At 45.2% G+C, this 21,677-nt stretch overlaps 1 protein-coding gene across 1 annotated transcript; it reads left to right on the top strand.

Annotated features, from left to right (window-relative positions):
* The first annotated feature begins 1,751 nt into the window (after nucleotides 1-1,751).
* Nucleotides 1,752-3,830, top strand: hng3 (hinge3). The gene is made up of 2 exons (XM_018102378.3): nucleotides 1,752-2,052; nucleotides 2,159-3,830. The coding sequence occupies exons 1-2, from the start codon at nucleotides 1,920-1,922 to the stop codon at nucleotides 2,968-2,970; spliced, it is 945 nt and encodes a 314-aa protein (XP_017957867.1). The 5' UTR covers nucleotides 1,752-1,919; the 3' UTR covers nucleotides 2,971-3,830.
* Nucleotides 3,831-21,677: the final 17,847 nt, after the last annotated feature.

The raw sequence follows: 21,677 nt of genomic DNA, 5'->3' as shown, positions 1-21,677 counted from the left end.
TAGTTATCTATAGAGATACATATAAAGAAGAGATCTAGAGTCTATAGCTCTAACAATTACTTAATCAACTCTATATCCTAGGCACTACTAGTTGCAGCTGCTAGTTATATAAGCAAAGATTTTTGCTTTTATTTTTCTTGTACACGTAGGCCCAGACAAAGCGCTCATAAATCGCGCTGGCTAGAGGCAGGCCCGTAAAGTAACATTGTGCATAAGAGATCGAAGCTGGAAATTTGAATACAAACATTGACGAGCGGGAGAGAAAAAACAGATTTGGAGTCGGATGCCAAGCTGCGGCTACAAATCAATTGAGTCAGTCACAACAATCACATTGAGAGGCGATCGAGTTGGCAAGGCTGTCCGTCTGTCCGTCTGTCCGCCCGTCCGCCTGGCTGTCTCAGCGTCTGGCTAGGCACAGGTTCCACAGACAAGATCGATGGTACGCATGCATAAATGCCTCCATAATCATTTTGTTGTACGAAATTTAGACGTCACTTAACTGTCAGTCGCTGTAGCTGAAGCGCCTGACGAACTGGACGACTTGCAGCCATGGAACATATGGCATGTGGACTGGAGGGGCGGTATAGAGTGTAGCGGGTAGGCTCCGGCAGACAGCGCGCACATTGCGCGACAGAATGGAGGAATACAAAAACCCAAACGCGGCACAGCTCTCGGCCAGATCATGTCCATATTTGCATTTTTGAAATGACACATGGAAATTTTTGAAAGCGGAGCAGCCAAAATGGCCAACAGATTGACAGCAGCTGCAACACACACACACACACACACACACACACATGCATAAGCAGAGGCAGAGACAGACAATATGGAACGGAACGCTAAACGAAAGTCGTGCACAAACTCAAACTGGCGACATATGGATATGGATATGGATATGGTATATGGCTATATGTATATCTCTGTATGTGTTTGTGATTGCGCTCGTTGCCAAAGATAATTGCTGTCGCATATTTTTGGCGTCCACTTGTTGTCGCCGCCACTGTAACTGCAACTGTTAGTGCAGCCAACTGTCGGCAACATGTGTTGCCTGCTTGGTGCTGCCTTTTCGGGCAACATGTTGCAATCGGAATGCTGGCTGCCAAAATACAATAAATAAAAAATATCGCTAGAAATGTGAATTTATGAAAACGCATATTTGTGCACTTTGCACCACTGTGCAAGCCGATGACGTTGCCGGTGCGCCAAGTTCAATGTCTGGAACGACGAAGCAAACGAACACAGAGAGAACGTTGCGATGCCAACGCCAGCGTCAACGAACGAGAGAGCAATGCAAAAAAAAGCAAATAATATAGCAACAACAAACGCGTAGGCAGGCAGCAAAGAGCAATGAGACAAGAACGAAAACAAACACGAATAATAGAGATAACGGAACCATTACCCGACACTCTAAAGCCAATATAATAATGAAATAGAATCGAGGCTGAAGTTTGACTAAAAGAAGAACAAAAGCAACTACATAATAATAAATTCTAAATGAGGGCAGCGCACTCTAAATGCTCTATCTAAATTTAAACTAGCCTACTATAGGTTTAGTTGATAAATATACAGCTTTAATTAACCTTATTTCTCTCTATAAATATCCGTCGTTTTCTTTCACATTTACGCTTATTATATAATTAAGAAATTCGCTGATTATCAAGCTGCTTGTGTTACAAGCATTTTGATGAACTCGCCAATGCGGCTTTCGAGTGTATAAAGCGACATATACAATGCAAAAACAATAAGCATTGCCATGCCGAGAGAGCACGAACGAGAGAGCAAGTGAGCGAAGAAGAGCAACAGCAAGAGAGCAAGCACCGACAGTGCGCGTCGCCGGCAAATTTGCTCTCTCGTTCCCGTGGCCTAGCCGCATTGTTGCTGTTGTTGTCATTTTAGTTTTATGATAAAGACGCAGGCAAATGGACATGCACAGGCTGATCAACGAGGTTAAGCAGCGGCCGGCCCTGTGGGACGCCAGTCATCCGGAGCATGCAAACCGCGTGGAGACGCTACGCCAATGGCGCAGCGTGGCAGACGCGCTGGGCGTCAAAGGTGAGTCAGCCGCCAAGTCAAGTCGCGCTAAAAGCAAAAGCCGTAACTGTAAGCGCCGTAAATGCCATTCTCTCTTTCTCGCTCGCTGTTTCTCTCTGGCGCACAGTGGAACTGTGTCGCAGTAAGTGGAAGAACTTGCGCTGCAGCTATCGCCGGCACCAGCATCGCACCCAGCACCAACAACCGCAGGTATCGCCATCGCATCAATGGTCCTATGCGGAGGCCATGAGCTTTCTGGACGGGCGCCGGCTGCGCGCGGACAGCAGCAACAACGAGGACGACGATTGTGATCTGAGTCTGTCGGAGCCCATGACATTCAAGACGGAATTGCCATCGGATGAAATGGAGGCGGACAACGATGAGCTGATGCAGCAGTTCCAAAGTATGGCCACGCCTCAAGCACTGCGCCGCCTCTCGCACAGCATTTCGTTGGCAAGCGCCGCCGCCGAGGAGCAAGCGGTGCCACCAGAGAATTCCATGCCCACGGGCGGCACGCAGTCGGCCACGGCAGCCGCTGCGGCAAGCAGCTGCCATTGCGCCAAGCGTGTGGACGAGCAGGTTACCTTTCTGGAGAGTCTGGAGCGCGAGGAGCAGCAGCTGATACAGTCCACCAGTCAGGATTTGGCGCGCTGCAAGAACATCCTGCACGTGGGCGACTCCGATTACAATTTCCTCATCAGCTTTTTGCCGCTGATGAAGCAAATGTCGCCGTTGCAGAACATCACCTTTCGGGCCAAGATGGGCGAGCTGCTGTTGCAGACGATGCAACAGCCACAACAGCAGCAACAACAACAACAACAGGGACAGCCGCAAAAGCAGGAGGAGCAGCCGCAGCCATCGCAAATGTTGTTGAACCAGCAGCAGATGGCCTTGGACCAGGCCCAACAAGTCAGCACTAGCTCTACAAATTGGAATTGAGAGCGCGGCTTTTCGCAGCGAATTGAAGGAATAGAGCGAATTGTGAACGAATCAGTGCGCATGCTCGCCGCACAGTGGGCGGCGAGTGCTAAAAAGGCTGAGGAAAATTACTTACAACATAAATATAAAAAGTTTTCTGCTAAAAATATATGAAAATTATCTATATATTTTTTTTTCATTTAATATATATACATATATGTATATGTATATCTATATGTATATATAAGGTCCCAAGTGTTTGAGATTCGTACATGTTTGCACAATATCTGTATGTACGCATGTCAAGACGTCAACTATATAATACTCGCTCTGTAAAAACTATGCTATAAACAAATTGTAATTGTAAAAGATTTTATTCGCCTGATAAAGAATATGTTTGGCAAACCGTAAAACGTTTTGAATTTCCGAGTGATTATTTAATCAGTTGATAATTTATACAGTAACCCTTGACTTTAACTGCTTCACTTGTTCGCCTGGGCAAACTGACTCATCAAAACACCCTTAGCCAGACCGAGATCGGAGGCAGTTGTCGTTGGGTTTGCCTTTTGTAGTGCGAAGAAAACATTTTATTGTTAGCATTTGAACCCTTGTGAAGGGTTAGGCAAAGGGTGCGTGAGAAAATTTGTTGATTTGATCATCAAAAAAACACTGGTTTACGTGTCTTTTTATATGGTTTGAAATTGGGTTTTACGTTGATCTAAGATCTCGCATTGGTTTTTTTTTTTGGGAATCTGTGCGCATAATTGAGAAATGTCACAAGCAATAAAATTACTGAAGACAAGCGAAGATCGAGAGGTTTTTAATTTGATATAATTATGGGAGAATAAGTGCGCAAAAAGTAAAGCAATAAAAAAGGTTACTGACATGAAATAAAAACAAAATTCAAGTTGAGAAAATAATATTTTTTAATGCTTTAGATAACCTCCACTTGAATAGACAACAATACACATAAAAAGCTGAAACGTAAAGCTAAAGAAGCTAAAACTCACAGCTGCCAAATTTCGTAGAGTATCAAAGTTCCTCTCTCTCCGAACTAGGTGCGCCGACTACAGTTACCATATAACTGTCTAAGCCAACTGTCATATTTACGTAGCCCCAATCGCAGCTGCAGGAATAGTGCTTCATGATTTCCCATTTGTAGTCATGATCTCATCTCGGCTGGCTGCATCATCGAGTGGAAAGGGATAGCAGATATGCTTGATAGTTGCGTGGGCGTGCAACAGCTGCACAGTGGAGCTTAGGCTGTCTTCTAGACGGCCCACACACTTACACACACACACACACACACACACATGCGCACACATTCACACATGCTCAATAAATTACAGTAGAATGAACCCCATGTAACAGGCTATGGCGGCGAGCGTTCAATGGTCAACGGCGGTGGTCCTGTATTAAAAGCCAAGACCAAAGTTAACATGGCCATAAAAGCGGCTACAAAACAAACAACAACGGCAACAGCAACAACAACAACCCGATTGGAGAGGTCGCCCGAGAAATCAACGCAGCTGCGGATGACGAATCGAAATTGACATTGAACTGCAGCCGAGGCGACAACAACAACAACAGCAGCAGCAACAACTTGTTGCTTGCCTGTAGCCAGGTTGCCAGTTGGCCAGCACACACAGACAGACACAGGCACACATACAAACAGAAACGAGTCAATTGTAAAGGTAAACAATACAAAAAGCGGGCCAAAAAAGTTTAAGGTGTGTTCTTGAGCTTGAAAGTGCTGCTGTTGCTGCTGCTGCTATTGCTGCTATTGCTGCTGCTGCAGTGATTGCAGCAGTCAACACTCTTAACTGGGCCCAAACTCAATTGCAAATTAACAGCAGGCCCAGAATCGAATGCAAATTGACATTTGTCACTCGAACGTGCCCACTTGGCAGCTAAATTCCAGCACGAGTTGCTGCTGCTGCTGCTGCTGCTGCCATTGTTGCTGTTGTCGTTGTCGTTGTCGCTGTTGCAGCAACATGTGTGTGCACATTCCATTGGCCATTTCCATTTCCATTTTCCATGGCCGCGCTTTCAACTATTGCCGCAGCAGAACGTTTATTTTTTATTTGATGGATTTTCGCACCGTTTTGCTAATCCCCAGCTGAGTTTTTGGTCAGGCATAAACGTGTTAATCACAACAGCAACAGCAACAGCAACAACAACAACACCAACTGCTGCCAAGTCTTACCTGTTGCGCGTCTTTTCATTTGCCTTTCATTGCTTTTCTTTTTTGTTCTTTTGCCGACAAATGCAAATTTCTCAAATCTATTCTGCTCACGTCAAATATTTGTATAGATTTTCAGGTCCGTTCGCTGGCGTTGCAAGTGCATTGTGGCACACAGGTGTTAGAACTCACAGCTCATTGTTAATGCGTGTGTTTGCATTGTTATTTTATGGCTCTGGATGCTGTTCGTTTGTTCGCCTGGCTGTTGGCTGTTGGCTGTTGGCTGGTGGATGGCTGCAAGACGTTTGCATATTGCGGAATTTCCCAGCATTTGCTCGATTCATCGAAAGGGTTTCCGAAATACCAACCGAAAACCAAATGCTGACGCCTCATGCAACACCTTTCGCATATTTGCATATGGCCTAGAACAAAAGCCGCAACAGGTGCGTCTCACCTGGCCAACAACAGATGTAGTTTCATGCTAACCGATTATGGATTAGAATACGTTAAGTGTTTGTCCGGACAATTGGTTACGCTAGCCGAATCTCAATTGAACAATCCAGAAGTGAGAAGCGGTACGTGTTGGTCATAGACAGAAATTTCATAGGTAAACGGATCTCTTAGAAGTCTGCATACAATGGAGGCATTGAATAGTTAGAGCTGTTCTCTAGGAAGCTAAAATCGTATAATAGCTAAACTGTATTCCGAAACTCATTTGAATAGAAGTCCGACATCTGTTAGCTTGTTCCAGTAATTCACACGTAATTCCCAAATTGTTAAATCAGAAGATTGAATTTTAGCGTATATTTATTTGATGTAATGTCTTAGTATAATTGCTATACCTCTACAGCATATTACTTCAAAGCTCTTATAAAAGAACAAGTGTACTCTATGATATACAATAGTATAACATATGCAATTTCTAACGAGTTGTATCATGCTCACAACTCTACAGCACCCAATCCAGCTTAATCTCATCCAATCAAACCATCTAAGTACTAACATTAAATAGTTGAGTGCTATGAAATGTAAGCTGCTTGCATTGGCCACACTCTCTTGAATCAGAAGTCGGCGATCTCATTAATCAACACCAGCTCCATAATATTCAATTCCCAGCACTTTTGTATTCCCAATGATTGATCGGGTGTATTTTCAGTTTTTGCATGTTCGATTCCCATATTCGCGAACGCCTCAGCCTCAGCTTCAGCCTCAGCTTTTCAGCCAACATAATGATCCGTTTCTCAACTCTTGCTAATGTTGACTCCAATCATTGACCATAATATCGGAGTGCAGACTAAACAGCGATCGCTCAAACCAATCAAAACAGGCACTTAACATTTGGGCACCCAAAATAATATAAGACGGAACACACAACAAAGCAGCAAATGCTCGTTAGTTGTTAAAGAAGATGATGAAGAAGAAGCAGAGAATACGCTGAGTCATTCAAACCTGGCCCAAAATGTGCGTCCAACTATTCTGTTCACTTCGCTTTGACTTCAACTTCAACTTCAACTGCGACTTTGACTTTGGCTTTGGCTGTGGCTTTGCGTCTCCCGTTCGCAATCAACCCAACAACGACTGCAACTATCTCTTTCCCTCTGCATTGCCCGCTCCCTCTACCACTCTCTCTCCCTCTCTCTCTCTCCCTCGCTCCAGTATTGCCTGGCAGCAATCAATGCTGTATGACAGCTAGGTTAACAGTCGATCCTACGCGCTTCCTCTTGATTTCGTTAAGTAAATCTCCAGCTTGGCTTGGGCAACCTTCACGTGCGCGTCGTCGTCGTCGTCGTCGTCGTCGTCGTCGTCGTCGTCGTCGCCAGCTGTCCGTGATTCCCCTGCCTCTGCCTCCACTACTCCTCCTCCGCCTCATCGTCCTCACCTGTTCAGTTTTCATGGCTTGGCTGTCGAGATCATGATCATGGCTTTAACTGGCTCTTGGCAAGAGGCCAGAGTACGTGTATTTTTAACTTGGCTGTTGCTCTTGGCGTTGGCAGCGACTGCGTTTATTGTTGTGTATGTCTCGACAGACGACGGACCGATCGACAGACAGACAGACAGACGGACACACAATGTTGGCTCTTTAGGAGCAACCTATGCGAGTCTACCCGTCCCTCGGCACCTCTACACTCAAGCTCCATTGGCATCGGCTCCGGCTTCGGCATCGGCATCGGCATCGGCATCGGCGTCTGCGTCGGTTTTCTTTTTAAACGCTTTTAAACACCTGAGAAACTTGCTTTTTAATGTGCGCACATGTGTGCGGCTCACGATGATCATAACGATGATCGTGATGATGATGATCATGCGAGTCTAGGCTCGGACTGTGGCTCGTTTGTGCGATGATGAAGCAAATATAACAAATCTCAAAGTTATCAGCCCGACACGTTGCCTGGGCCACGCAGCTGAGTAAATCAATTGACGCGCACAATTCTAGGAATTCAGCTCCAAGTGCAGGTCCCCTCTCGCTCTCGCTCTCGTTCTCGCCATCTCTTCATCTTTCCACCGCCGCCCCCATCTCCCCAAGTGGTCTCTCCCCGGCCCACGCCTAGCTGGCTGCTCATTTGAATGCGATCGCGTTGGCCGCTGCTCGTTAATGTGTTTGGCTGCCCCCACGGGGCATTTGGCAGCGGCAACATTTGTCAGACGATGCCTCCAGAGGAGGCAGCCGCAGTCGCAGCAGCAGCAGCAGCAGCAGCAGTCGCAGCAATCGAGCAGCAGTCGAGATTTATACCTAAATGATTAACCATTTCTTACTCTAGGCTGGGGAGCCCGGATCGCTGCAGTTGCTGCCAGTGGGTGCCACTTGGTGTGAATTTGTAATGCGCCCGCTTTTTACTTGGCATTGACTTTGGATTTGAGTTCTGTGTTTTGGGCTCGACTCGACTGAGCTCGGTTTGGTTTGGTTTGGCTTGGTTTGGTATGCTGCCTGCTTCCTCTGCTGACCATTCTTTGGCTGCCTGGCGATTGACACCTGCATGCATTTCTTGTTTCTCAGGTGTGCGACGGCTCAGCTCAGCGCAGCTCAGGTGTCTCTCCCCTCGTATTTGTGTATGTGTATGTGTTTGTTTCTTTATTTCATTTCTTCATCTTTTGCCTCTTTTTATTTTGGAGTTGAGTCATCGACCATTAACAATGTTGTTGTTGCTGTTGCTGTGGCTATTGGAAAGGATTTCATTGCTCATCTCTTTTCATTTTGTTGTTGTATTTTGTGGCCCAGGTAGTTGGGTTGTTATGGCCATGTTGTGATTGTCCCACAACCGTGCTCACAATCACATTTCGGCCGCCTCGGAACGGAACTCGCTTAATGCATTTGCTGTGCGTTTTAATTAGGCAAAGTGCATCTTTTATTGCCCTCGCCGCATACCCTGTAGAAGCAAAGCAACAGAAGATAAGACATGTAATGTTTATTTTATGAGCAAGGCTGTTTAATGGTAGCAAAGCAAAAGATAAGAGAAATGTGAGCTGAAAGGATTATTGGTGTTGAGCAAATACATATTTAGATTGCTTCCAAGCCAAAATTTATGTAGAGTAAGCAAAAGCACATCAGTAGTGTGTAGAGACTAACTCTACATAGACAGCAATCAATCCCTCTCGCTCTCTCACACACTCTTATTACATGCAGCATGAAGAAAAGCTCTCTTCACATTGTTACTCCACTTCATGCTAGCTGTAGTTGTTGTTTATTGTTTTTGATTTTCCTTTTCTTTTGTGCTGGTTCGTTGCTCTCTTAGCTGCTGACCAGCAATTTCCGATTGTCTGATTAAGTGACAGAGCAAAAGGCAGAGCCATTACATAAAATCCACTGCAATTAGTTGGCGCATTCAAGTATGCATGTATATGTATGTGTGTGTGTTTGTCTGTGTGAGTGTCAAAGCGGGTCACAAGCATTTCGCCAGCCGAAAAGTAAACAGCTCCAGAGCTCGAAACTTTTGTAGTTGGCAGCCCAAAAACGAGGGTACTTTACCGTTGTGTGTGCAGGTGTGCGAAAGCATTAAAATTCCACTCGAAAAGAGCTGAAAATTTCACAAAACAACAAGCAACAGCCACGGCAGAGCAACAACAGCAACAACGTTGGCGCTGGCGTCTTCCAGCCGCTGTTCCAGCCAACAGCGACTCAAGTTCCAGCTTACAGTTAACAGCTGAAAGCAAAATTAAATGACTGCACAAAGTTCAGGCGTAAGTACGAGTGCTTAAAAAAGTCGCACGACACTCAAATCACGACTAGAAAACTGAAAAGGTTTTGGAGCAGCAACAGCAACAACAGCAATAAGAGCAACAACAACAACAACAACGAATCTTCCAAGTTGCAAGTTCAGTGAAGTTCAACGCGAAAAACGTGCAGGAGCAAAAAAGCAACACTAGTTGTTGCAGCTGCCAACAATAATAATACGCCCCCTATTCAACCTCCTGCCCCTCCCCATTCCCCCGCACAGCTGCATTGCCATCCTCAAGTGGCAGCCAATCATAATCAGAGGCAGGCAATCAAAATTTGAAAATTTCTGCTGCAGCGCCGTTAATGAGCGACTCAATGAGCTTTATCTGGCGGAAGCTTCGGCCTCTGCTACTGCCAGGGCCAGCTGCGCAGTCGCTGACGTCGACGACGACGCTGTTGCTGTCGCTGTTTGCAGGTGTTCGGCAAACGAAACAAAAGAAAAAAGCTGCGTCATTGATTAGTACGCAGCTCAGAGAAAAGAAAAAAAAAACTAAAACTAGACTGTGTCAAAGAATAGTGTAGCAGAAGGGACCAAAGAGAGAGGAAGATAGAAAGAGAGAGTGGAGAGTGTAGAGTGTAGAGTACAGAACGACTGGAAGCAGCGTGAGTAATGCAAAGCTTAATGGAAATATGCGTAATTTAGGCTTTTTGCATTGAAGCACGAAAGCATGAAAATATTTGTATGATTTATAAATATAATATGCCCTTTTTGGCATTCGTTATTGCTGGGTATTTTGCAGCTGGACAATTGCTCGGTTCGTTTGCGCCGCTTGCGACAGGCAGCTGCCAAAAAAACATAAGTCACGATTTTCGCTTTTGTTAATTCATCAGCGAACAATTTGCATTTTTCTTGTGGTGCGCCGCTGTGCATTTCTTTGCGATCTCTTTGGCTCGTTAATCTTTCTGGTGCGACCCTTTGCTGTGGCAGCCACAGCGGCTTACAGCAACAGTAACGGCAACAACAATTGGCAACAAGCAACTTTAATTAGCATTTTTACGCCAACAGCAGCAGCAACAACAACAACAACAACAGCAACAGCAACTGAGAACTGCAATTATCGAACAACTGCAACTAGTTCGCTTTGCTCTGGATTGCGGGTGGTGCAGCAGCAATTGCCAGCTGCAACAAACGCGACTCTGAGCCCCACATTTCCCACAGCCAATGCCGCAATGCAGTCGCCTTCTTTTTGGTTGCAGTGAATTTCAATTAAACGGCACGTCAGCAGCGATAAGCACAAAGACGCGAAGCAGCAGCAGCAACTGTTGCAGTTGCAGTGACAGCAATGCGTTAACAATTTTCGCGCCACAACAGCTGCGACTGCTGCTGTTGCTGCTGTTGCAGTTGCTGCTGTGCACCATCTGCCAGTAGCCTAATTACGGCTCAAATGCTGACATTGTTGGCAGACGGTAGCCGTTGCTTCTGCACTTCTTCTAGGCCCAAATTGGAGTGCAGTTGCTGCCGCCCGGCTTCGTGCCACATTCTCATCAGCTTCGCCTTTCATTGCTTGCTTTATTTTATTTTTTATTTTTAGCACAAATCAAATTAAGCGCTCGTTAGCTGCATAAAAATTTCACCACGACATTAAGACACCCTTTAAAAAAAAAAAAGACATTTTCCAATTTCGTGTTGCGTTTTATGTCCTGCGACTGTTCACGCAACATGATGCCTGCCCAGCACCAGCCCCCGCCTCCTGTTGGGGCAATCAGAGTTCGCGTCGCAGAACGAGGTCGCCCGAAGAACGGGGCAACGTCGCCTGCCGTTGTGGCAAGGCGTAATTACATTTAAGTACCGGCAACCAAGCCCAGTCAACTGACAACCCACTGAGCGCTGCAACCCAAAAAAAAAGAGAGAGAGAGACAGAGAAGAAAAAAACAAAGCAACAACAACTGCAAATTAAATGCAACGTAGCCTGGCAGGCATAAGGTGCTCGAGTCCTGCAGAATCTCAACGCAAAGTGAATTGTAATTGGGAACACGGCGCATGCAGTTGTTGCTGCTGCTGCTGCTGTTGCTGTTGCTGTTGCTGTTGCTGCCAGTGGCAGCTGTGACGGCAACACTCGAAGCGCGACTAAATGCGCAAAAATGTTGCAAAGACGGTAATTTACAATTGCAACAAACTGTTGCTGTTGTTGCTGCGGCACCAAAACGCCAACATATTGCCAATTGCCGGAGCTGCCCGACTGTTGTTGTACCCTGTTGTACCCGCAGGGCGACGATTTGCTTATAGCTTGTTGCACCTTGACTGACTCTCCTGTGCGCATGTCTATTAGCGTGAGTGCGATTTTGGCCATTGCATTGGCCAAGTGTGCCCAAAGCTGATTCTAAATTGGCTATAAGTGCAGGCAAATGAGTTGCATTGACTTGGATAATACTTAAGGAGTATGAAGAGGAGAGGTAGAAGTAGGGATAGATGATCAGAGAGGAAATAAAGATGTAAAATACTTTTATAGACAGATACAGATACAGATACAGATACAGATACAGATACAGATACAGATACAGATACAGATACAGATACAGATACAGATACAGATACAGATACAGATACAGATTTTACAGGGTATTCGCTAGTTGTTGCAGCCTTAACAACCCCCAATTCAAGCTATCTACAAGTTCTCTAAAAGGCTAACAAAGCGCAGCCGCAGCGCATTCAGCAGCCCATTGGCTACTGTGAGTAGCTGTTGCTGCTTCTTCTGCTGCTGCTGCTGCTGCTTCTGTTGCTGTCCATGGTGAAATCGAAAAGTGTTCTGGACAGGAAATGTGGCTGCCACCAGCAGCAACAACAGCAGCAGCAACACAACGAGGCGCGACAGAAGCCCAAAAGGAATGCAAACATGAAACACGATAATTGAGCAGCGTGGAAAAATTGCCAAAGACGCGAAATGGACAAATACGAATTACAGTATCCAAATCAGTGTCTTCAGCCCCCTTTTGGTTGTCTGCCTGCCCGCATTCCCCTTCCCCGCTCGTTGGCCCTGGGGCAGCTCCCAGCAATTTCGTATGTGGCGGCAGCTGCAAAATTCCTTTGACAAAAGCAACGAGAAACAAAACAGCAACTGACCAAGCACAAGAAGAAGAAGAAGGTGAATGTAGAAGGGCTCTCGTTCGCCCTGCCCTCCCTTTCTCCCTTTCTCTCTCTCTCTCTGTCTGCCTCTCATCCTGTACAGGAATTCAAATAACTTGGCGTTTAATTTATGAGAATGCACGGTAGCTGTTGCCGTAGCCCCAATGTTGCCCCAATGTTGCAGATGCTGCTCATGCGCAGCAGCAGCAGCAGCAGCAGCAGCAGTGGCGGCGATAAAAATATTTTGGCCCAAATTGAAGTTCGCCGCCCGCTGCCCTCTGCTCCCCCTTTAGGTCCAATTGACTCGCCTCGCCTCGCCTCGTCGGCGCATTTTATTAATCATGTGCGTAATTTATTTGGGCAGCCGCGCACAATTTCACCCAAATGGAAATTGCCACAGTCCGTGTTGCACAGGCATCCTGCTCGCTCCTTTGATTGGGTTTGCGGCTCTGTCTGCCTGCGCCTGAGCCTGCGCCTGGGGCGGTCATCGGACTGCGCATAATTTACATATTTTTACCGCTTGGCCGTCGAAATTGTCACAGGTGAAAGATGCGCAATCATTGCATTCATTACACACACGCACGCACACACTTACCTCGGCCAGCCACGCCCCTCTATTTCCGCCTCATTCGCCGAGTCGTTTATCATTTCTTGTTAACCAGCCAGAGACTCGCCGTGTAATTTGTCGAGGCATGCTTATCAGTCGCCTCGCCTGCCATGGCGATAATTTCGGATGCGGGACTCGCACTCGCAATCGCAATCAAATGCCAGAGCAAACAAACATTTGTCTCTGCCCGACCAGCAGGAGTAGGAGTAGGAGCAGCAGCAGGAGCAGCAGCAGGACCACCATTAAGACGCCTTATCTTATCTGCTGCCGCCGCTGATGAGTCGACAATTTACTCATTGGGCACTTGCTCCCAGGCTCGGGTAAAGCATATATATAGAGTCAGGCCACCATTGGGTAATTATCTGACAGAGCCAAGCGAAAAAGTAGTGTAAAGTAGTGTAAAGGAATTGTGTGAAATGTGATATGTGCTCTTGTGATTACGTGAGACTTAAGATACTCCATGTGGTTAGCATATTTCCTAGCAGTTATTTAGATTATTTTAACAATTATTTCACATATAAATCAGTAGAACTTTTGCTTCAGATATTTGTCTAAATTAAGCTCTTAGATTTCAATCTTATGATTTCTCAACAAATCTGGATTTCTAGGCAACTTTTCGGCACACCCTCGCCATCCCTATCGCTGCGCATGTTTGTGTTTCTATCGTCAGCATTTCCCACTTTGCGTTGTCCTTGTTTGTTTTGCTGTGAGAAACTCCCTAGAGAGAGATGAGATAGAGCGAGCGAGATAGAGATAGAGAGAGAGAGAGAGAGAGAGAGATCGTGAGTCGGCCAGGCAGGCAGTCAGGTAGACGTACCCAAATTGATAGGAACCGCTTCGAAGGGGTCTCTATCTTCCTGTCGCCCGCTCGCTGTATCTATCTCTGGGCAGCTATGTGACCTCCACTTGAGTCGGGCAGCGCGTTGCACGTGTGCATCGTGTGTTAATCTCTGTTGACATTCCTGGAACTCTGGATCTTTGATTTTGGCCGACAAATTGTAGCTGTTCTTTAGTTGGTTTCGCGTTACGCACGTACGACAGTTGCTTTCCCTCTCTCTCTCTCTTACTCTGTATCTCTCTCTCTGTCGCTTTAATAAGCGTTAAGTTGGCAGGACTCAGCGACAAATTATGCTGGGGAATTTTTGTGCAGCGACTCAATTTGCCTGCGCTCCTGCTCCTGTTTTCTCTTGTTGCATGCCCCGCGGTGGCAGCCAACCAACCAAGCAGCTAGCCAGCCAGCCAAAGCCAACAAGTGTTCAAATTAATGATCCACAGATTTGTTAAATTTCGTGGCTCATTTCTGATACAAATATGGGCGTGGCAAACACACACGCAGCCAAGCCGCAGCCATACATTAATCGTGAATCAAACCTCATCGGCCGAACCCTGAAAGACCATCATTTTTATCGAACGGGTCGCATAAGCCGCTAGCCCCTGAGCATATTAATGGCTTTTGTGCGTTAAGATTGAGGAATTTCAGCCAAAGAAAGGAGAATACAAAACAAGGGGCATAAATATCGTTTCGTAGAAGCAAGTGCAGTGCACAGGGGCTGCCATTGTTGTTGATGACGATGATGATGATGATGATGATGAGGCACAAGAAAAGGGAAAGGGGCGAGCGGGGAAAGGCGAAGGTGCAAAGGGATCAGGATCGAGGTTTGGGCACACAGCGTGAGGTTTCTACAGATTCTCATTCTGAGGTTTATTGTCGCTCAGGATGGGGGCGCGCTTATTATCATACAATATTCCATTTAATTATTTCAATTTGAATGCAAACACTTGTCGACGTGATTACCATACCAAGGAATAGCTGGATACCTGGAATACCTGTCTCTTTTATTTACCAAAACAGCCGCCATGTGGGCGTTCGTTTCGAATTTCATTTGCTTTTGGACATTGGTCGTTTTCCATTACAGCGCCTACTTCTTATCGTCGCAGAGCTGCCTTTCCCTTGAGTTGGATTCACCTAAGGGCAGACATCGAGCTTATCAGTAGCGCTCAGCCATAATCAGAGCAAATATTAGCTTACATTAGGTCATCGAGCAGCGATACAACGATAAAGAGAAAAACTGAAAGTGGCTCAGCTCGTCTTGAGGTCTGAGTTCAGTTCAAATATAAGCTGTGACAGTGACAGGAAATGCATTCACATTTTGTGGACATCATATTTCACTTGATAAGAAATGTAATTCATGACAACCGCAACAACAACAACAACAACAACAGCAACATGGATCAACAAGTGCCCTGGGCAAAGCAAACGCACTTGTAGCTGAGCCTGGACTTGTGTGTAGACATAAATTTATATACATATGTATATGTATACTAGTATGTACTATATATATACAGAGCGAGTGTCAGGTTTGTCCATAACCAAATCCAAGTGCGGCGACTGTATCGCATTACCCACTCGACTTGGCGTTGTTTATTTATTTTTTTGCTTTTTCCCAGGCGCAGAACTTTCAGAAGAGAAAGAGACTGAAAGTCACGTCGCATTCGCTGCGGAGAATGTCTTTGCTAGATGGAGTTGTCGGGGTCATCGACGCATATACATATACCATACTATATACGTATATTTATAACTATACTAATATATGTGACTGCTGTGACCATTATGTTTTATGTTTTGCGTTTCTTTTCATACTCATTGCAAGTGGACGCAAATGGGGCATGTTAGTTCTGGCGAAAGAAAGTGGGAATAGTTGAGGAGCCAAATCAATCTACATAAGAATGGAGAACAGTTCGAGCTGAAGCTGAATGTAGGTGTACTAGAGACATATACATATATACATATATATTTATATATATTTGGTTTTGATATTCCATCTAGATATCTTCTATAACTCTTATACTACAAAGCATGCATAGAATATTGAATAGATAGCATCTAATATACTTAGATACAAACAAGAGCAAAGCATCTATTATAACTTATATATTTTAATTTAAAAGATATCTAGAGCATTCGATTAGTTCACTTACACTCTAGGGTATCTACTAGTCAATCAAACTCCATGCGTGCATACTTGCTATACTTATATATGTATATTTCTTTAAATTTAAGCGTCTGTGACAGTTTTATGGCGCATTTGGTTGCATTGATTTGGGTTCCATTTTTAACACTTTTCGAAATTTAATACAAGCCGCATTCATATGGATAGTGTAATACGAGATTTATTGGACGAGTATGGGTATTATCGACCAGAATGCGCCACAAATGTGAAGCCCACATCATTTTCGGTGCGATTAACGCGCTAAGAGAATTCCAATTCGATTCGAATGACGAAGAGGAAGACGCTTGGAATCTAACTCTGAAATTTCCGTTGTCAGCTTAATTGGAACCCCATTGTAATTGTCGGTGTGTGTGTGTGTGTGTGTGTGTGTGTGTTCGTGAGTGTGGATAATAGGCTGGAAATTATGTTTTTATTGAAATAAATTAAGTGCACGTGCGTATATGTGGGCTGAAAGTTGCTCGGACTGCGCCAACAATACGATATGATAATGGACAGCAGCCATCAATTGGGCCCCTAGGGCAGGGCGGCGAGCCGACAGTGGGATTTCTCGCACTCTGCCCCTATAACAATGCAAATGTTAATCCAATTCTAATTCTAATACGCACTGAACTAATCAAAATAACGAAACAAAAGACAGCCCTGAGTTGGTGTGAATATAATGAGGCATATGCCCATCTATGGGTAGCACAGCTAAATGGGAAATGTATATATTGTGCATATAGAGAAAAAATACTACAAATATATGGATTTATGTATATGCATATAAATAAATCTTATTTGAAAACTAAAATAAAATAAATAAATAAATAATAAATATATATAGCAATAGACTGTATGTGCTCTAATTAATTTTGAAAATTATATATAATAAATATTACTAATATAAACATTTTTAAAATCATATTTATAAATTATATATCCATAAAAAAATACCTACTAAAAATATCATTATAATTTATAACAAACATCATAATTTGACAAACCTAAAAAAAAGGAAATGAAAAATAATAAAATAAATAGCTGTTAAAAGGCCTGTTTATATGCATATGCGCTGTACAACATAAGTCTGGGACAACAATTTATTTAGCACACTTACAGCCTGCAGCAGCAACAGCAGCAGCAACAACAGCAGCAGCAGCAGCAACAACAATGGACTAAAAGTTGTCTGTGCCATAAACATAACACGAAATTTATTTAATAATATAAACAAAATGTGCGCCAAATTGCGTATCAACAGCAGCGACAGACACATGGATACACACACAGACAGACATACAGTTGGAGGTCTGGAGTAGCTGCTGGCCAAGCAGTGGCCAAATGGCCTGTTTGCCTAGGCTGGACATTAACAGGTCGTAAACCTTTTGGCAGCGGCCAAACAAAAGACAAGCGCTGAAACGAATCACAGACCTCTAGCCCAATGCCCAAATGGCTAAGAGAGGGGGGCTGGGGTGGGGAAGGCTTCTTTTTGTGGCTTTTGGAAATCGGAGCCAGGCTACAAAACGGCGCTCTGTCAAATAAGTCCCCAAAATAGCGGCGCAAATTTGACCAGAGACATAAATAAGTTTTATTGTTGTTGTTGTTGCTGTTACTTTTTGTTAGCTGGGCAGCAGCAACAGTTGCTGCTGTTGCTATTGTTGTTGTGGGTGGCATAGGAGCAACAACAATTGCCGTTGGCTGAGCAGCAGCTGAAGCTGCGCATGCGCAGCCAGCAAATGGATAAAGCGCAATCGTTGTTGTTGTTGTTGTTGTTGTTGCTGTTGTTGCTTGGTTTATTATTAAAAATTACGTACGTTTGTTGTCCGTACATTTGTTTATTGCCTCGCAGCGGCATTCAGCATGCGCCCAGTTGTCATAATTGAATTCCAGCAGCGGGCGTTTACGTTTGCCCAGTTACCGCTACGATCGAGCTGAGATATACATATATACAGCATAGCCCTCTCTCTCACTTTGGCTTCTTCTATCTCTCTCTTACAGCCTCTGGCTACACTTGCGTGCTGAGAATTTGATCGATTCGTTCGATTAGTTTGCGGCACATGCAATCGACACGCAGCATTCTCTTTCAATTGAACAGCCTAGCTGCCCCAGTCGGCTAGCTGCCCCTAGGGCGTGGCACGGCGGCGTGGAGTGGAGCCAAGCTGTTGATTCAATTTGCCGCCAAATGCCGCTGCTGCCGCTGCTGCTGCTGCTGTTGGGCCAGCGACACTCCCGCCAATTGGGAAATTGTCTCATTGCAATGCCAGACAGCTGACTTTGGCTCAAATGACAACTGGTAATACGCGCTATTAATATCGCCAGCTACATGTGTCCCAACTGCCAGGGGTCGAGCTGCTCGAGAGTGTTGGAAAACTGTGTATGTGTGTGAGTGTGTATGTGGGTGTGGCCTATCATGTGGTTCAGGAAGTGAAAACAATAGAGTGTCGCATTTAGTGAAGCATTTTGATACCAATTAGCAATATCAATTGCGCTGTCAAATTAGTGAGTGTCTAATGGCAAATCAGAGGAGATTATATATATTACATAGAGTAGATTTCCTCTTGAGCGTATTTTCTACGCGATTCTCATGCTAGCAACTAAGCCTTCAGTTTCCACTGCACGGCTAGCTGTATTTATATCAGACTCAGACTATTTAAGTCTTATTGTGTAGTCAACCCAATTCTCAAACAAAAGCTTAGCTTAAATTACAGCCCACACACACACACAGTCATACACACAGTCATACACACTGACACACACACACATACTCCAAAATGGGCATCGCTCTGACAAGTGGAGCAAGTGAAATGGACAAAGCTGGAAGATGCTCAGCTAGACGGAGCAGGTAGCCTGAACGCACTGGGGGTCAGTGCTTCGTTTACAAGATATTCAAAGAGCTTTGCATATTTTAGGCGCGCTTGGCGACATTTGAATGGAACAGCTAGAGCAGCAGCAACATCGGCAGAGATAGAGGCAAGTGCTACGCAGCTCCACTGGCTGGAGCTGTGGCTGGGTCTGTCCAGCTGTGGAGAGCTGGTCTGCTCTTGGTCTGCAGGTGGTCGTCGTACAACTCTATTTTTTATTTTGTCGCGTTCGCTGAAGTCTTTGCAGCGGTGGTCGCTCGTTTATAAGTCGCGGCCAGGCTGCTTGGCTTTAGCTGCAGCATTCGCTTTGTCGGCCCGCTTTTCCAGTCGCATTTCCAATGGAAAGCCCCGTCGGGCAGCAGGCAGCAGGCAGCAGGCAGCATAGAATGCAGATAGCACTCTGGCATTGTATCTGTATATCTGTATCTGTATCTCGATCGTCGTTTGGCGTGCGTCCATTCAGAGTGGGGAGTGGGGCATGGAGTGGAGGAGGGGCGCCCGATGGCGACTTCTTTTTTGCATTTTATGCGGCTTTTTGGTATGTTCATTGTGAATTTATTGTAGGTGATTTTATCGCTCAAACAAATTTTGCATTTTACAAGTGCTTCAAGTGCTTGCTTGCCAACGTTTGCTAAAGACGGCGCTTATTAATGAGCTACAGCTACAGCTAGAGCTAGAGCTGGAGCTGGAGCTGGAGCTGATCTCGATCTGGCGCTAGTTGTACGCAGCGGGTGCCTGGCAACTGCCAACGGGGGCTGTGGGCGTTGGAGTTGGGAGTTGGGATCTCGTACTTGGGCTTAGCTAAGCAAACGTACCTAATCGCAGTCACATGGAGTGGGCTGTTCCCGAGTTGTGCGCCCGTCCATAGGCCAGGTGGCCATTGGCCAATTTCAGCTGTTGGCCTGGCCAAACAAATTGGAATAATCATTCCTTTCGACTCTACTCGGACTGAATAAATTTCTGCACAATTAATTTCGAATTAAGCCTCCAGCTCTTTTGGTGTTGAAATTTATGAAAATTGCCCGAAAATTGCTCACGTTGATTTGGTTTCTGTTTTTTTTTTTTTTCCCAATATATTTTTGGTCAGGAAATCGAATCCATGGCAGCTTGACGAGCAGCCAAACCACAGCATAATTTAAATATATTGTTAAGTTCTGGACAGTTGAGACATATAATAAGTGTACATGTGGGATATAGTGGAATGTATTATGTATCAAGGAGGTCTTATATACTCTCTGTAGACATTTTATATGCGCTATGATAATCCGAGTTCTATAAGAGAAAGAGGGAAAGAGACGGAGAGAGAAAGAGATAAAAAGAGAGAGATACACGGAGAGCAAGAGAGAGAGAGAGAGAGATAGAGAGCGAGTGCGATTGCAAGGAGCTTACCATTCGAGCTACTCGCTAAGAACTGCTTGACCTCTGAGTCATACATCTATAAATAGCTATTACACAAATTCAATTGGAATGTATATATTCGACCTGAGCTTGAGCTTAATGTACCTGGGCACATTACACTTCTTTCATCCAATTACGGCCATCAATCATTCCGCACAAAAATCAATGGAAAAGTACTTAATTGAATACTATTGTGGGCCACAGAGGCAACAAGCACGCAACGAGGTCAAAGGACTTGGCTGAAGTTGGCTGTAAGAGCGTGCACAGGTGCGTCGATTAGGGCTAATCAATGTTTAACACACGGCGGTCAAACATCAATCAATTGATTGAACAGGTCACAACATGGCTACATGCCAGCGATTAAAGACGCGATGCGCTGTCCATTTGTGAGTGGATCGACAGGTGAATAGGCAGGTGGATGAAGGTGGGCGGAGGTGGTAGGTGGATGTGGCTGATTGCTGGGAACACCGGCAAATTGCTGTCACAAGCGCCAAATTATGCGCTCGCTCCACTAGCTGGGGACTTAATCGAAGACAAACATCTAATTGACATAGAGCCGACATGGTAAACGAACCAACGAGCCAACGAGCCAGCGATCCGCGGTCGCCAGGCAGCCAAATGAAGACGAGGCGCATATCTGGCATTCACTGGGCATATTTATGGCAATGGTTCAAGAGTTCAACAACAACAGCCAGTTGCAAGTTGCAGGTTGCAAGTTGCTAGTTGCAAGTTTAATCAAGGCTTAGGCGTCTATTAATTAGCGGCTTACAAGACTTTGCGCTGAGGCAACTTCATTCGTGGTGCGGGCGAGCAGCAATGTGAGAACCTGTTGCACGCATGCTAGATGCTCTCTCTCTCTCTCTCACACACACACTCTTTCATTCCCTCTCTGTCTGTTATTCTGTTTCTGTACAGTGAAAGGTGCTGTTGGCTAGAAGCGCTTTCTGTGGCCCTCGGGCGGTGCATGTCAAAGTGAAGACCATCAAATAAAACACCTGATGGCCGGGCCAACAGCCAACAACAATAACAAAAAAAGAAGAAAAGAAATATAAAAAAAATACTCGAACAGAGGTCGACATTTGGCAACACTCGCGGTCATAAAGCAAGCAATTTAAGGTGAAAGGTGCTCAGCTGGAAGACTTTGAAGACTTGCAGACATGCCAAAAGAAATATGTCTGAAAATGGCTTGGCTATAATTAATTTGCTGTTGTTGCAGTCGTTGCTGCTGCTGGTGCAACAGCAACAGTTGCTGGCAGTCAAAATCGAAAAGTCACTTATGACTGACACTTTGCATATGAGGCGGCACCGGCCACCTCTCCTCTTCCACCTCTTTCTCAACGTCCGCCGCCCCCTCCACTTCCTACTCCGCCTCCTGCTGCTGCCGTTGTCTGAACATCAAGTTGAAGATGAAGATGACGA

The sequence above is a fragment of the Drosophila navojoa genome, chromosome 4 (assembly GCF_054131105.1).
Source record: "Drosophila navojoa isolate 15081-1374.11 chromosome 4, UAZ_NAV_1.0, whole genome shotgun sequence".
Classification (NCBI taxonomy): Eukaryota; Metazoa; Arthropoda; class Insecta; order Diptera; family Drosophilidae; genus Drosophila; species Drosophila navojoa.
Note: the sequence above shows the minus strand (reverse complement) of the source record. Positions and strands in the feature narration are given on the sequence as shown.